Source organism: Sceloporus occidentalis, unplaced genomic scaffold (assembly GCF_023333645.1).
Source record: "Sceloporus occidentalis isolate IW3139 unplaced genomic scaffold, rSceOcc1.0.p SCAF_157, whole genome shotgun sequence".
Classification (NCBI taxonomy): domain Eukaryota; kingdom Metazoa; phylum Chordata; class Lepidosauria; order Squamata; family Phrynosomatidae; genus Sceloporus; species Sceloporus occidentalis.
This window is the reverse complement of record NW_028317137.1, coordinates 320,538-338,629: the sequence shown is the minus strand read 5'-3', so window position 1 is coordinate 338,629 and position 18,092 is coordinate 320,538. Positions and strand designations below refer to the sequence as shown.

General features: G+C 38.4%; 1 protein-coding gene across 1 annotated transcript; it reads left to right on the top strand.

The window, feature by feature from the left end:
* The first annotated feature begins 268 nt into the window (after positions 1–268).
* On the top strand, positions 269–8,578 carry LOC149280208 (T-box transcription factor TBX22-like). The gene is made up of 7 exons (XM_089500697.1): positions 269–366; positions 1,240–1,341; positions 2,192–2,366; positions 4,618–4,782; positions 5,848–5,912; positions 6,216–6,301; positions 7,983–8,578. Exons 1-7 carry the CDS (start codon positions 344–346, stop codon positions 8,576–8,578), a joined length of 1,212 nt encoding a protein of 403 aa, XP_089356823.1. The 5' UTR covers positions 269–343.
* Positions 8,579–18,092: the final 9,514 nt, after the last annotated feature.

Here is an 18,092-nt window from a genome sequence, read left to right as displayed (position 1 = left end):
AGCTGCGAGTTATTTTACTATTTTACTGATCACATTGACCCTTAGCAATCACTGGAGAACCAGGAATTTATATATGTATATTCATATATATATATATATATATAGAGAGAGAGAGAGAGAGAGAGAGAGAGAAATCCTAAAAAGAAGTCATTTTCTGGAGGGTCTGTAGAGGAAATCCGGAGGCTCTCTAACCCGGTGTTTCGGTTTATCTCCAGCGGAAAAGAGACCGAAATCCGCCGTATTGTCCGGTCCAGAAACAGATCTCAATAAAAACCAAGAATCCGTCCAAGTGGAATTACAGGGATCTGAGCTCTGGAGGAGATTTCACGAGATCGGGACTGAGATGATTATCACCAAGGCTGGCAGGTATGGGCCATAATACTAAATAACACTAAAATTAGCCAAATGTGTGTATATATATATATATCTATATATATCTATATATATATCTATATATATATATATAGATAAAGATATAGATATATATATAGATATATATAGATATATGTAAATATATATATACTGTATATACATATACATATATATATCATTTAGGTATAGACACACACACGTATATATATATATATAGATATATATTTACATTACATTTTAGTGCACACTAACAATTACAAAATACAAGCCTCTATAGCTACCCTATTCACAGATGAACTTGTCTACACGCAGACCATTTGTCGGCTCTGACCCCTCTCCCTTTTCCCAGTTTGGCCGTCAAATGGTCCCAGTTTGGCGCAGACACCGCACGGAGCCCGTTGTGTTTTTGTAACAAGCTGTGGGAATAAATATAAATGATAAAGGGTTTTAGAGAAGGCAATGACGATCAACAAAAATAATACACAGATTTATTTTAGGAAAATGATGTCAAAGACTTTGAGCTGTTTTGTGACGTATTTCCTGGGTAGTATTGCTATTATAACTGTTTAGTCTCCAGAACATGATTGATTAAGATAATAATAATACAAATAATAAAACCTCCTTCTTCTTGATAGTATTATTATAATAGAATTGATTATATTATTATTATTATTATTATTATTATTATTATGCTTCTTCTTTTTATTATTATTCTCATTATTATTATTTTTATTATTGTTAGTAGTATTATTATTAGTATTATCATGCTTGTTGTTCTTCTTTATTATTATTATTATTATTATTATTATTATTATTCCCTTCATTATGAGTAATTATTTTTATTATTCTGTGTCTGTGTGTTCTCAGGAGAATGTTCCCTTCTCTCCGTGTGAAAGTGAAAGGCCTGGATCCCTCCAGACAGTATTATATCGCTATGGATGTCATTCCTGTGGATTCCAAGCGATACAGGTAACAGTATCACGACTTACTGAATCATTTTACACATAATTCTGGCTACAGATTTCCAGTGCGCAACAATGGAGTTCATTATTTCATGAATTACTTTACCTTAACGAGGTGTGATAAATATCACATTCAAAGCTAAAGAATGTATTTTTTTTCATTTATATGAGCAAATTAAAAATGTAATTATTGTTAATCAATATTATATTACTATAATTATTAATGTATTTTGCTCATCACTTATTTGAGGGGAGATCTTCAGAAGCATATGCAGGTCCCCCAGTGCTTCATTCATTTCTTCCTGTATGCGTTAGATGTAATATCTGTCTGTTCATTTTTCCTTCTGTATATTGGATATTTTAAATTGTATGTCATCCTGCCTATAAGATTAATATTGTTATTATTAGCAGTATTATTACTCATAATATCATTATAATATAATTTATATTATTTATAATATCAACAAAAAATACATATGGCTGTGTTCCCAATTCAGGGTTTTATGTCTTTATGTACTTTATTGGTACTCAGTATGTATTATAGAATTACATATGGACTTTTCAGGTAAGATGAGGGTCAAGCAAAAGCCTTAGAGGTCCATAATTTAGATAACAATAATTAATATGAATCCATCTGTCTGCCCATCAGTTCACCTATTCATCTGCCACTCCTCGATGCCTTCTAGATTGTAAGCTTCTTTGAGCAGGGTCATCCTCACTTTTTGTTTCTGTAAGCCCAAATAGTTATGTCCTGTTGACCCATTGTACAGCGCTGCAGAATATGATGGAGCTATATACATTTTAAAAGAATGATAATATTACTAATGTTCATAGTCCCTGTGTTTTCGTGGTTCTAGGTATGTCTATCACAGCTCACAGTGGATGGTTGCTGGGAACACTGATCATTCCTGCATCACTCCAAGGCTGTATATCCACCCGGATTCTCCATGTTCTGGAGAGACCTGGATGCGGCAGATCATCAGCTTCGACAGAGTAAAACTGACCAACAATGAGATGGACGACAAAGGACATGTAGGTGTGCGGCCCGTACGTTTTATATTCACGCCACTACTACTGCTGGGTTCCATGCTCCATATGGATTTTACATACTCTAGATGTGTGCAACGTTTGTGTTCCAGGCAACTGGTAGATCTAAGGTAGCAGGAGAACTACAACTCCTATGAGTCTCAGCTGATGTTGAAAAAACTGGAGTTCTACTTGAAATAAATAAATGAAAATAATAATACTGCCCAAATGAAAAGCAGCAGCCAACAACACTCTTCCTTCAAGTGTTTAAACAAATAGTCGATAGATCATGGCGCGCACAAACATATGGGAAAAAGAAAATAAAAGACAATAGTGTAATATGTACACACAAGTGATATATTGATATGGTGGCTTATCAACTCACAAACGGGCTGAATAGATCAGGCTCATCAAAGGTATCGGTAGAAAAGGTCCTTTAATATCTTCTAAAATCACTAAAATATATATATAAAAGATAATATAAATAAACCGGCAATAGTGCCACCATATCAATATATCACTTGTGTGTACATATTACACTATTGTCTTTTATTTTCTTTTTCCCATATGTTTATGCGCTCCATGATCTATCGTCAGCTGATATTTAGACAGCCAGGATCTTTCTAAGGATCATGAAAATAAATGCTGGTGGGCTACCTAATGATGACCCCCTATCACTACTAGAGGCAAAATGAGGTGGCCCTGTAGTGTTCTCTTATAATATGATCCATCTACAACCATCCTGGAGGCTGGAGGAAAAGTGTCAAAGTAATCCTGTAGGGGGTAATGTGGAGACCCCAGGATTTTGCCCCCTTCCACAGTAACTCCAACAGGAACAAAGATGCACGCCACAAAATGTTATTTTATTGGCTGCGGGCCTTAAAGTCCCAGGGCCGATTTTAATCCCCAATTCTGGGATATATACATATTTGAAATAGCAATATTAATTTTTAATCTGCTCGGCGTCAGTCCTAATAAAATATGTTTCATTATGATAAGTTGACTTGGGCCTCCTAACGCATTGCTCTAATGATATTTTATTACAAAAAAACCCACATTGTTTTCAATAATACAAAAAAGACTTCAGTATAACAGAATAAAAAAAAAAAAATCAAATAGAAAATCCAAATAAAAAATTTACGGTAAATATAAAATGTATTTAAAACAATGACATGCAGCGGTGCTATTAACAAAATACATATCTTTATATCGTAATATGTTCATTGGAAGATAAACGGAAGTGATGACGTGAATAATATATTTGCTTCGGTGTGAAAAGATGCCTTAATCTTTTTTTAATATATATTAGAAAAGGAGCACAGAAAAAGAGTTTTTTTTTTTTTATTTCTTTTTTTTTAAACAACCATTACATTCAAATGTCTTCTTTAGTGTTTATATTCCTCTCCCATTTAATTTTTTGGAAGAGTGAAGATGACGTAATATATTTCCACATGCAAACTTTTTCCATAGGTTGATACTTTACACAATTTTGTATTCAGGTTGTTCATAGAATACCCAATTATATTCATAAATAAAAGTCTAGACATTCGCAGAATTTACACTTGAATAGTACGTTTGTGAAAATCTGACTTTGGGTAGTGTTTTTACCCTCATTGGTGAGTTTCAGTATTAAGAAACATAGAATTTGATGGCAGATCGGCCCCATTCGGCCCTTTAGACTCAAACCTTAATCGGTCCCGTGGGGGTCGTCTTAGATTCAGGAGCCATATGCCTGTCCCTTTCTTGCATATACATTGCATTGGGACATGGCGGAAACATTTAGGATAGTTGGCAGGATTATTTCCCTTTACTACTCAACCTTTAAAATAAATGACCTTTATTATTAACATTTATTATGCTTTATTTTATCATAACAATTATATAAATATAAATATGTTATTATTAGTATTATTATTGTACAGCGCTTCAGAATAACATGGCACTATCTAAAACATTAACTAATAATAATAATTGTCATTATTATTACTTCGGCAGTAATACATACATTAGATACGTCCCTGAGCCATGGTTTCATGTCGTTATTGGCGTGTCCAGTCTATTTAATATATTATTACTATTATTAGTATTATTATTATTTTTCAGACTAATTACCTTTTTTCTTTTACCTAATCCTTATTCCCTGTAAACCAAAATATTCCAAAAATAATAACCATTTTTTTGTTGCCTTATCCTATGTAAGATTTATGTGTAATTGTGTGACACGTTGGTGTTTATTGATCAGCTATTGTTTTTACAGATCATTCTGCAATCGATGCACAAATACAAGCCTCGCGTTCACGTCATTGTCCACGATTCCAGATTCGATTTATCACAGATCCAGTCCCTTCCAGCAGATGGAGTTAAAACATTTTCATTCAAAGAAACTGAATTTACCACCGTTACTGCTTACCAGAACCAGCAGGTGAGTTCAACACCGGAATGATATCAGGTTCCGTATATACCTAGAACCTTAAACATTGTAGCATTGTGTCCATTAAATATTCTGCATGGGTGTCAAGGGACTTTTATTTTCTATCAAGATTGTGTTCAGAAATTTCCTTTTTTTCTCTCAAAAATATAGACTCAAATTGTATTTTGATCCATTATCTGAGTTTCATTGGAACCTGGCATAGAGCTGACATATTGTATCTATAAAATGCTCTGAAGTCCCTCTTCCATAAACTAATAACTTGGTGTATATTTAGTGATGGAGAGAAAGGAAATGTAAGAAAAAATATTATACAATAAATAAAACTCTAATATTCAACATTTAAGTGCCCACACAAGTTTTGGTATTGGCAATTTAAAACAAAATATATATTATTATTATTATTATTTTATTTATTGTTTTATATAGCCTCATATATATATATAATATTCTGTGGCATGTTCTTTTAATGTGGGCTTAATGTGGGCTTTTGGTCATGAGAAAGATAGGTTAAGGACATTGTCAAAATTAAAAAAAAAAGAGAAAATATATTTTTATTTTTACATGAAATTAAAAAAAAAATAAAAAATCTGGAATAAGAGATAGGGCCGATAATCACATAATATTTATTAAAACGGCACAAATTGTATTGGATTGTGTAACAAAAATAATATTTAAATTAGATATTTTCAAATATTAAAACTAATTAATATCAAAAATTAGTTTGTTAAAATTGTAACCAATAACGCAATTTTTTAACCTAGCTATATAAGGGATATGTTTAAATTATAAAGCGCATACTAGTTATAAAAAATTGAGAATAAAATGCGACAAAAGCTGCCATACAAATAACTGTTCAGAAATAGGTCCTTTTCACGAAAGAGCTTACAGTTTAGGTGTAGGATCTGCAATTTTTAAGTTATATATTTCATTAATATATAAATATTGTTCTTGTTTAATTTATATATTCTAAGATTAAATCTGTAATATTTATACCAGTTTTTGAGATCAGATAAAAATATATTTTGCTTGTTTACTATTTTTTCTTTTAATTTATAGATAACAAAGCTGAAGATAGACAGAAATCCTTTTGCTAAAGGATTCAGGGACCCGGGAAGGAACAGGTACAGATCAGAACACAAGGGTTTTTGGACTATGCCCCCTCTTGAAACATAGAATTTGCCGGCAGATCGGCCCCATTCGGCCCGTCTAGTCTGCCAACATTCCTGCTGTAAAGACTCCAACCTTAATCAGTCGTTGGCCTCGTATGAGTCCAGGGGCGGCATGTCTATCCCATGCATGTTTAAATCCCCTCACTGTATTAGCTTCTACCACTTCTGCTGGGAGAGTGTTCCACTTACCCACCACCCTTTTAGTAAAGCTGGTTGCTTCGACAAATGGCTGATTATATGACATTTACCTTACAGAGGTGTTTTGGACGGCCTTCTAGAGACATATCCATGGAGACCCTCTCTTCCTATAGACTTTAAGTCCTTTGGGGCAGAAACACATGGTAAGTAAATTGCCTCCAAACTGTGCGGGGGATTAAGGGGGGGGGGGAGGCGAGAACCATTAATCAATCCGTTTATGATAGTGAATTAGGAGGGAGCGTGTAACAGGTGAGATAGTCTTACTGCTTGTCTTACATGAGATATAAAACAGATTTGGTGTTGAGAGACTTAAACAATAGACACGGGTTAAGCCGGACAATAAATCAAGCCCCCCCCCCCCATAGAACTAACGTATAGAATGCGGAGCTAGAATATACGGTCTGTAGAATCTTTATATTGCGGTTATAATGCTTCTTGAACATTAGCGTCGGAACCATAATAAAAAAACAAAGAATCTGGTAAATGTCCGGGGCTGTAATATATATTTACGTGGCCCTGAGGCGGGGGTATTTGTGACTTCCGGCGGAGTCAGTAGGAGACCGTTAAGTCTGAGAGCCCCCGGTGCACCTGTTACCCCAAGCGTATTCCCGACAAAGATGTCTGCGACACGTCGGATAATGTGCGCTGCGTGTGTTTTCTATATTAGCTGTAAGTTATAAGAGAGGGGCCCCGTGGCCCACGGCTGCGTGGAGCAGCGAGGATGATAAAAACAGATTTTATAAAGCCCCTGTTTATGGCGAGCCGGGCTACTTAGATTTACAGCCGGCTGTCTGGAGCAAGTGATGGACCGCTGTAGCCCAACAAGCATCAGGACGGGTGTAAATTATGTGACCGAGTTGGGATTATTATCCAATATCCGAGAGTTTTAGGATCAGTATATTTAAAGATGCCGTTCCGCTGAATTGTGCAACTACATTTTTAACCAAGTATATTTGTTTCTCATTCATTAAATTTACTGGGAACACTTAATTGTGAAAAGCAGTCACTGCTATAGAAACAGAAAACAAGAGTTTTTGTTTAGTTTTATTGGATTAAATCTTCAGATATTTATTTTTTTAAATCAGACCTTTTAATTTTTTTTTGCTTAGCCAGAGAGTTAAACTAATATTTTGTTTGTTTAATAAGCTGTTAAAATAAATCTGCATTATTGGCATCGTGACAAGCAGGAGCTACGTAATTGGTTTTAATGCCGCTACGGAATATGATGGCGCTATATAAAAAAGTAATAATAATAATAACGTGTCTTGTGTATTTTCAAATGATCTGTCTCATTAAGACCTGGGTTTATCATGGTTACCAAAAGTAAATGATGTTTTCAGTAAAAAATGAAGAAGTTTGGTTTTGTAACTCCGCCTCCAGCTGCCTCTACTGATAGTAGGGAGCATACTTTGGTATGCCTTCTGCACATGCTCAGTGGAACTCCCAGTGCTTCATGTTTACATAGTAATGCTTCCCGGTTTCTGTGGAGGCCGTCAGGGAAGGAGTTAATCAGACAAAATTTTTGTTTCTTAACTTTTAACTGAGCAACACATTTGCATGGATTAATAAACTAAAAAATGCATTAAAAGAGCACAATTTCGGACTACAACGTTACTACAATCTACTTTTATAGCAAATTCCCTTTAAAATCTTGTGTTAAAGACCATAGAAAATGTGCATCCGTTGAACGTCACTCACGCTCAGCTCATATTTGCTGAATGCAATGATCTAATTTAGAACCTTCTAACAATATATATATTAGTAAACCCTAGTCCAGATATACATTCATTGTGTTTAATATTTCTACAATATGTCTTCTCCCAGGAGGAAGCTCTGGCTCTTCACCCATTACCTCCAGCGGAGGGGCTCCATCACCTCTCCTTTCTCCGTCCTGCTCACCTCCAGCCTTTCACCTGCCATCCAGTAACCTCGGAATACAATATCCAGAGACCTATTTGCACAATATCAACATGCCCCTGTGCTATAAAGTCTGCCCTAGAAACGTTTTGAGACAGCGGTCTCTTCTATTTTCCAACCAGGAGAAGCATGGCGGCCCCGGCTCACACATCCTTCCTCCTCTGATGGTGGACGTGCCTTTGTTGTCTTCACTTGGCATCTCCACGTCTAACAAACTGGAAACCTATAAGGGTCAGTGTGTCCAAACTTCGTCGTCTGCCAATCAAATGTTGTACGGATTACCTGCATCTGGAAGCATTTTCCCCCCAGGCACGCTCTCTCGGGAAACACTTAACTGTTCTCTACATCCTGCCTATGGCTTTTACGGCTACAACCTTTCAGTGCCATCTCATCTGATTACCGCAACCAGCCACTTAAAAATGACAGACAGCTTTCCAAGTTCTTTCAGAGACGTCAGATGCAATAATTCCCACTGGCAATCCCCAGTAAACCATTGCTTGTAATGGGACGTTCGGACTGTTGTAACGTGTAAGCAATTATTTAACCCGAAACGTCGACTATTTCTAATATCGAGATTTTGTTCTGAACCTTTAGCGACGGGGCACGCTGTAAGAAGCTCAAGGGGAATGCATTGGCAACGAGATCACAGATAACAGACTAGAAACATGGTGTCCATAAAGAACGTTTTTCGCAGGCGGCAGTTAGTCCGTGACAGGTGTACTTATATTTTTCTGGATATTTTAAACATATTTGATAATATGACACAATAAAATATAACGAACATGGTTCCGGATAGATTTTAATGACTTTCTAGGTTTTGATACTTTGGGGTTTAGACTGGTCATGGTTTACATGCAATTGCAATCATCAGAATCACTTTTTATTCATTACCCACCTAGTGATGAAAAGTAAGATCCTGCTATAAAACATAATACATGAACCATTCAAAAATCATGATGGGGTCAGGGCCAAATGACCTATAAGGTGAACCATCCATGAGCCTAGAACCCATTATTTTAGGGTTGACTTTTTCTCTATTTGTCAAGAGCAGTTCTGGTACAAAGTGCTAGATGTGGTCAGATTAGCTTGAAAGTTCCATTTGATTTCCATTAATTGAGAACTTTGCACCAGAATGACCTTTTATTAACGCGTCTGCTTAAATGGCACGCGTTTCCACCTGGACAGAGATGATCATGTATATGTTATTGCGAAAACTATGACCCGTTTCAGAACTGTTGGGTAATTGTTGGGAACGCTCTGATTACTAAAGATGACCAGAATCCACTGTCTGGTACTATTGCCTCCACCAAGTTCTGCCCATTACCACAATGTATGTTCTGCCCTTACCATCTCTCCTCCATACCGTGAGAAATAATCAGACTGTTATTGGATTCTCTCATCTCTCTACTTCTCCTGCATGTTATCACCGTTGTCACAGTGCAAACAGATCTGATATATTCTTAGCTGGCAATAGCGGTCTTAAAGGTGTCCTCAACAATAGTCAAGACCGGAAAATGAAATGTTTGGTACCGGCTCAAGAAGGATGACGGCTCCCAGTATATCAGCTTCTCCCCTCCATTTTTCTGTATGATTAATTGAGCTTATGAGGCATTCTGTGTATCTCTCATTATGTATACAGTGGGGCATAATTTTGTATAAATATTTAATAAAATAAGTTTTTAAAAAACATGTTTGATAATTGCCAAGGCAGACAGCAGAAGACACACAAGGCTGGACATGCCAGGTGCTGCGTGGATTACCAAATGGTCTTCTTGGGTGGCTTTATGACCAAAAACGGGTGGCAAATTGTCATTAGGCCTGGTCTACTCAACTGTCGACAGGCAGAGAGATGCTATGAGAAGTATAGCAACTGTCTAATCACAGAACCTTAACTCAGGATGAAGCGAGTTGACCCAGTAACCTATACAACTCAACAGGGCTGACAGACTTGGCGACTAATTCGATCATCAACTCGACAGAATACTCAACTGATTAAGGCACGGCAGGCTGAACGGCAACTCATCTGGCAAGTATTACTAAAAGACTTGGCGACCAACTTGTTAGCAGAAAAGTTCAACTCAACAGATGTTGAGTTGATCATCAGGTCTGTTAGTGAAGTTGATTGTGCGATTGGGTCATCGAGCCTTTTTAAACCTTTTTATTTAAATATACTTTTTAATAGCACTGGGGGCTGAGTTTTAATGGAATCTCTTCATAGGTGTACAGAGGCCCTTTATCACTCCCATCACTCCTGTGTGCCAATGGCCCTTTATCACTCCCATCACTCCTGTGTTCCAATGGCCTTTTATCACTCCCATCACTCCTGTGTTCCAATGGCCCTTTATCACTCCCATCACTCCTGTGTTCCAATGACCCTTTATCACTCCCATCACTCCTGTGTTCCAATGGCCCTTTATCACTCCCATCACTCCTGTGTTCCAATGGCCCTTTATCACTCCCATCACTCCAGTGTTCCAATGGCTCTTTATCACTCCCATCACTCCAGTGTTCCAATGGCACGTTGTGTTCGCTGATCCAAGTTCAAGTTTGAAGGCTAATTGGTCGTTAGAAAACCCTTTTGTAATTATGTTAATTATGTTACAGTGAGACATTTCCTTGTTTTTCATGAAAACAGCTGAGTGACCCCAAACTTTTGAACGTTATTGTTTACCCCGAGGTGATGCCCTACAAAAGGCTCGTGTTAACGAGACAATACATTCGGCAGTACTCCTTTGACACAATGCAAACACAGCTCTGACTTTCGTACCACGTCGTGCATTGAATCCTATGAAGTTGTGCCTGTAATTAGAAAATAATTAGTATGACAATGGTATAAACCGAATGTAAATACAGTGCGGAGAAAATGACATGCAGAACTTCTGAAAGCCGTCCAAACTCACGAACTATTTACATACCCAGCTTCTGCCAACCTGGACATGCGGTTTCAATAAAAATTTCGAAAGGAAAAGGGTACGTCGAATTTCCTCCAATGTGCATGTTTACAAATTTGTGCTGACTGTTAATATGTAAACACACCTTATTGTGAACAGATGTATGGAAAATAAGCTAAACGCGCTATTTTATCCTTAAACCACCTGGTTTTGTTGAACATATCTTCCCCAGTGTTTAAATTGTAGCAAAGGGCCGATTGTTTAAAGATCTCACTACATCGGGCGTTCTCGTGCAGCCGGTTACATTGTTTGCCGGTATAGAAACACTTTCTTCTGTACCCGTATGTGAGGACAGGAGTCTGTGTCATGTTTGGGCATTTATGCCGTGTTTTACTTTTCACCCGCGCCGTTCGCCAAAGCAAACTAATCCAGTTTCTGTGCTTTTTTGGTATTAAAAAAAAGTTTGGCCCATTGCACATCCATTAACCAAAAAGTAGCAAAATAATGTAACGTAGAGTTTTGATGAGGTGTGCAGGATAAGCGCCACATGATGGTAACAGATAATGTATTTTTGGTAAAAAGTTTGAAACGCGGTCTTATTTTGGGTAGTATATTTTGCCCCCTCTGTTCTCCTTACCGTGAAAACGCCAGGAAATGGAGAGTTCCTACTTACAGGACCTTTCACATGGTTGCTATAGCGATACAAGAACGTTTCTAACTTGGTATCAGAGCCCCACTTTATGTTTGGGTTGAGCAGAAGACTAATTTCACACAATGTCCATACCTGGGAACTCTCTGGGTGACGCACCGCTTCTCGGGGTCTCCGGGCCACCACGGAGAAACTCCAGGTCGCGAGAGTGGTGTTGCGCCACACATCCCTGCCCCATTCCCCGCCCCATTCCCCACCCGCTTTCGCTTTAGAAACAGGCAGCTTTCAGCGGGACCGCCCACCGTCATCAGAGGGCTCCGGGTAGCCGGATTCTGGATGTTCCCAGGTGTGACACTGGGACATAGTCAAAGATGAGGCCTATGAAGTCTATGGCAGGTGGGCCTTTGGTTTGCTTTGCTCTGGAGGACAGCGTTACATGAAATACCCAGTTAAGGGCGAGGGTCTGATCCTCCTAACTTGAGCCCCAGAGAGAATCTGCAATCTAAAGTGCGTGGCATTAATAAGCACCATAGGGACCACCTCCCGCGGTGCTTAAAGAGTTAAAGGAAACGCCAGCCATCATATACACTTTAAACGCATCGAGGGATTCTGCCGAAGCCCCCACATGATTTGCTCCCCTTTATGTGCTTCTTGTTGCTTAATAAAAAGGGGCAAAACATTTATTTTTACTTTCACTCCTTTTTTTTATTGAGATTCTACAGATGTTTTTTATAAATTTAGTTCTTGTTCACTTTGTGCGTTTAATTCCGGTTCATTTACTAACTTTTGCTTTCCAGGTTTGGAATTGGCATTTAAAGACACATCGTCTCTGCGATCGACGCAAACCCTCCCCATAATACTCCCGGTGCAAACAATTTCCTTACTCGCTGACTCAACAGATGCTAACAGTTAGCAGCTAATCAGCCCAATTCAACTCACCTGCGCTAGCGAAACACGACAGGCACCCCCAATACCCACATGTTCAAGGGTCCTAGATTGACCCCCCCACCCCAAGTGAGTGCCAGAGGGGGCAGCCGACCTGGAACAAACAGATCATGCCCCCTGGTACATCAGAAAGTGGATGGATAGAAACGCGCCATCGTGGAAGTGGGCGAGAAAACACAGATATTTTTAAAGAAAAGGAGTAGATGCATGGAAGCAGCACTGAGAAGGATTTGAAAGACAATAAGTTAAGTGATGAGAGCGGTGCCACCCTGTGACTCCACGTCCATTTAGGTTCCCCCATTATTATTATTCTTATTATTAGTAATTATAATATATTATATATAGCACCATCATGCTCCGTAGTGCTGTACAATGGGTAGACAGGACATAACAATTAGTATGTAACATAACAATCTGACTTACAGAAACAAGTGAGGGGGTCTTGTTCAAAAGAGCTTACCATCCTTGACAGGTGTTCACCCTACGGAAATGGGATAAAAAAGTTTAAGTGATCAAATATGGACTCCACCCGAGCTGGAATCAGCAGTGGTTTCGTTGTGCGCAAGACCCTGTGCTTCTACGTATGCCATTATATTCAACGCTACAGAATCTGTTGGCGCTATATATATATATATATATATATATATATATATATATATATATATATATATATAGGAGCCTTGAGGAGAGAGTTAGATGTGTAAGGGGAAGACAACATAATAGAGCATTATAACCTGACCTGATGGATACCTGCCACCTGTTCAGTGAAATAATAAATACATACATCCTCATAACAGACTGAGACTAATGGGAGTTTTAATCCAACACAGACAGAGGGTCACAGCTTCCCACAGAGCTGAGCAGGAGACATCCTCTGTACCATAAATGATGGATAGGATGGGTAGGACTAGATGGTTACTTTGTATCATTGTTCCTTTCATCCTCTTCTGGAAGACCATGGATTTATTAGCTTGGTTGATTATTTAACTTAATCTTTTGGGGGCTCCACATTGTCGACTTGGTGTTGGTTGCCCCCTTTGGATTAACTGTTGAGCTGCATATCAGCTGTAGGGAATGAAGATTGGTCTTCAAACAGGGAATATACCAAACATGAGAAGAAGTCATGTAGCCAGCTGTGCCAGTTTTATACATTTTATTACTAAAAGTTTTTTTAACTAAAAGTTCGATACAAAGAGAGAGAATAGATTAGTAAATTAACTCATGAATGATACTCTTCGGCAGCTACAGAGTAAACCAACGTATCTGAGGAACGGAAGGAGGATTGACCTGAAAGTTTTCAGAAGATACCAGAAGAACCCCGATGAAGGCCAGACTCTGGAGGGTTGCAACATTGGTACTAGTAGAACAGTCCCTTTTTTGTCGCTTCCTTCATTACGCTTTTGTATGGAGCTATATTTATTCTGCTGCATCCATAAATTGCCCCCAGCAGCGGTGAGATGCCGTCTACGAATGAATGATCTGCCTTTAGAATGTTTTTGGCATTAATTTGGACTAAAAATGCAAATTCCCAATTGATATCCTTTGTATTTTGGCACACAGTTCCTGCATAGGAAGTTCCATACTATTTGAATTTCAAACATTTCCTTCACCTTCCCTCTTTGCACCGATCACGTTCTATGCCCCATTGTGAAATGTTCCAGCCGTTCTAAATTGAAGGAAAATATTGACGTTAAGCCATTCGAGTTCATCGCTCGTTCTTTTATCCATTAATATAAAGGTTCCAATATTTTTTTTACAAGAGAAAGTTGGGGAAAAATATGATAAAGGGGCCAAAAAAAGCAATTTTTTTTATGCAACACAAGCTAATATCTGCCTAGAGGTAGACGAGATGTCTGGTGGAGTCAGGGCCCAACCTGACCAGTGACCACTGACCAGTAGGACCAAAAAGTAGACCAAGAGTAGGGTTTTCAGCTGATTGGATTCTTGCTGAAGCTCTTCAGATCTTTACAAGCCCGGGCCAGATGTTGGGCTGTTGAGTCAACACCAACTATAGCATTTTTTGCACCTTCTATATGCAAGAAAGTAACCGAAACAAAGTATTCATGCTGAAAAAATTATTGGACGTCGTTGTACGTTGGGACATCAAATGAGTTCTCAAAACACATAAAGCCATCAGAATCGACCATTCTACGACATTATTCATAAAGCGCAAACCTGAGACCTCGTTTTATCTAAAATGATCTTTCCCTCCACATTTAAATCTGGATAAGACTCAAAAAAAGAGCGTAACGTTGCCTTTTATGTAGCCATCATTACTGCGGGTTTCTGGAGGGTAGTAAATTCCTACACCTGCAAATAATAAAAGCTTTAAAACTCTGCAGAGATATGAATTTTTAATGAATAGGAAACAAGGAACTTCATTCCAAAGTAATAGAAACAGATAACTCAAGTCGCAGCCTCCCGGCAAGACTGACATTGACATGATCTCTGGGCCATACCTCCCGAGTGTCTCTGTTTATGGAAGAACAGTCCCACTTTAGGACCCGAATCTCACTGTCCCACTTCTCTCTTCTGTTACATGATCCCAAAACATACTGGGAAGAGAACTCTATCTAATCCCGTCTATAACGTGTTCCCGAAAAGCCACAAAATCCAGAAAGGGAGCATAGAACGTGTCCAGGTGGGGCGTAAATGCAGCTTAAGGTCCTCATCAACCCTAAGGCTGTATGTGGGATTCACAGGATACAACAAAAACCGTTTGGGAATTTCCTTTAAAATCTACCAATTGGTGCACCCCAGGGGGTAATAAACCCTTGCCAACCCTACACCACTGTGGTCCCCATGCATTTTTAAGAAGGCTCTGATATCAGTTGGTTTAGTACTCTGTGATCTATGGGTCTAGAAGGCCAATTATGGCTCCCAAAATCTCCCTTTGTATTATTAAACATTATGAACATTATAAATACCTACAACTTCACACAGTCCTCTATGAGGGGTATTTTCTAGCTGTCAACACTTTGGTCGTTTATCAACCTTTTAACACTTTCAAAAATAAAAATAAATAAATAAGTAACATAAAAAAAATCTAAAGTACCAGATCTTAGATTTAACCCTTAAACCCAGCAGGGTGGTTAACAGAACAATGTTTATAATATAAGCAGCTTGTGAGGACTCTTAGAATGTGGGATTCCACCGCATTCCTTGGGGTTTCACAAGGCGCACCTGACATATATTTTCCTTGAAACAAGATAGTTTTGCCCTGACAGACACATGCCAATCAAAGGGCAAAGCGAAGAAACACCATATGCACGCAGACGACTCGCCGACATGTGTCTGCAAATTGATCCTCAAGATGTTCCGTGCCTTTGGGTGAAGGCGTCCGGCAAACGAAGACCAGATTGAAGCGAAATCTGGTTTTCATTTTTAGCCCGAATACGCCTAGCGTATCAATAATATATTGTATTCCACGTGACAGCCGTTTAGTGAGCCGAGCCCAAGTAAGATAATTGGCGATAACTTAGGCGCATTCTGCGGAAAAAAGGGCCAAAAATCTCATATTATTTAAAATAACAAAAAAAAAATATTAAAATCTGACAATTAAATTCACTCCATAAAGTTTGTAGATTTTTTTTATATTTCTTTTATTTTATTTAACATCATAATAATTTTATCCATATTCAATCTGGTTTACGTTTTCCCCTCGTTTTAACTAGATTACGGCTTTGTAAATAAAAAAGCGAACGTTTTTAGTTATGCAAACCTAATTAAATTGCTGTATTTTGATTACCGATGGTTCGTGTGTCTTGGGAGTCTTCTTGCTATTGAAATTAAATTACCGCTGTGTAATTGCATGTAATGGGCGCTTGAACATGAGCTTCGTTGCGGTGAAACATTCTATGCGATATATGAGTTGTGAAATGGGTTTAATAGTCTGTGTGAATGAACATCTTAGAGCTTTTAATGAAAATCATAAACACAGGGGTTGAAGGAGAGGCTGATTTCAGCCCAGGAGGCAAGAGTAACCTCAGTCATAGTTCCCAACAGTCCCGATTTCAGGCTTTGTGCTGAGTAGCTGCTCTTCTTAGTGGTGATGGCAGGCCGGTTGAGGTCATTCTCCGATCTCACGCCCTCCACGCCCTCTTCATAGATAGACTCCGCCTCTTGGCACACCCCTTATACAGGTGTCTTGATTTGGACGCTTGAAATGTTTGGCGGGCTATTCTGATTGGTCCGTTGAATTAAAGGATGGATGGTATGGGCATAAGGCTTTCCGGAGCATAGGAATATACCAAAGACAAAGTAGGGCTAAAGAATAAAAAGGTATTACCAAAGAATACTAATATTACATATTACTGCCCCTCCCCCCAAAATAGCCTAAAACTCATAGGCTAATAGAGAGAACGACAAGTTTAGCTGTCGCCCCCTGTGGCCATATGTGGAACTGCAGATAGAACAAAAACTTCAGCTGGTGGCCCAAATTCTTCGGAACACCACAAACCAGCAATTGCCCCCCCGTTCTCCCTGACAGTACCCAGGGAGCGAGGGTCCTATGAAAAATTAACCATATGCACCCATGATGACTTATATTGGATTAATATTACATTCCAATACCTGTGTACAGAACAGCGGGTGGGTGCATCATGATTTACCCGTCTTAGAACAATATATAGCATCTCTCTAATTCAATGAATTCACAGAAACATTCACAAATGCCTATCCCATGCATGTTTAAATCCCCTCACCTTATTAGCCTCTTCTGCCGGGAGGCTGTTCCACCTATCTATATATATATATATATATATATTATAAAATTGTTTATTGTACATTTTGTGTTGAAGAATTGTCTTTGGAATGTTGATTTATGGTTTATTTTAAAAGAAAGCTTCTCGAAAATAATAATAAAAATAATAATAATAATAATAATAAGTGTAGGTTTGGCGGAGCGGAGCGGGACAGAGGTTATAGAGAATGGTTTCAATTTTGTCGGAAAAAGCCCAATTTAAAGTCATCTGTAATAGATTGGAATGATGACTGCACTTCCTGACCAGGTGAAACACGACCTCTCGCTCCGTCTGAACGCGGGACGCACAATGTAAACCTTTTCTGCCGACCAACATGAAGCTTTCCTTTGTTGATGGTTTTCCCAACAAGCGGTAACAAGAAACATCCCTTTCCTAATAACAGGAAGGAGTTTTCTGCTTTAGACAACGCGCTTCATTCAAAAAAAATCGCTTTAAAATAAAGTGAATCGAGCAGGTTGGAGAAAACGATATAATTCCAATTAAGTGTATTATAAAAAGTGTCGCCTGAACTCATAGACACACAGAACGTGACGGCGGAAAGAACCATCTAATTTTGACCATTTTTCCTGAAGCTTGAGACCTTAATCAGTCTACCACTTCTACTGGGAGGCTGTTCCACGTATCTACTACCCTCTCAGTAAATTCCCACAATTTGCTTTGTCCTGTTTATTCCTAACGCATGTTCTCTCTGCTTTAACAATAGACCTGCCTCTTACTTTTACAGTTTTATTACAATATTACCATTGTGAATAATTTGGGTAAAATTCTA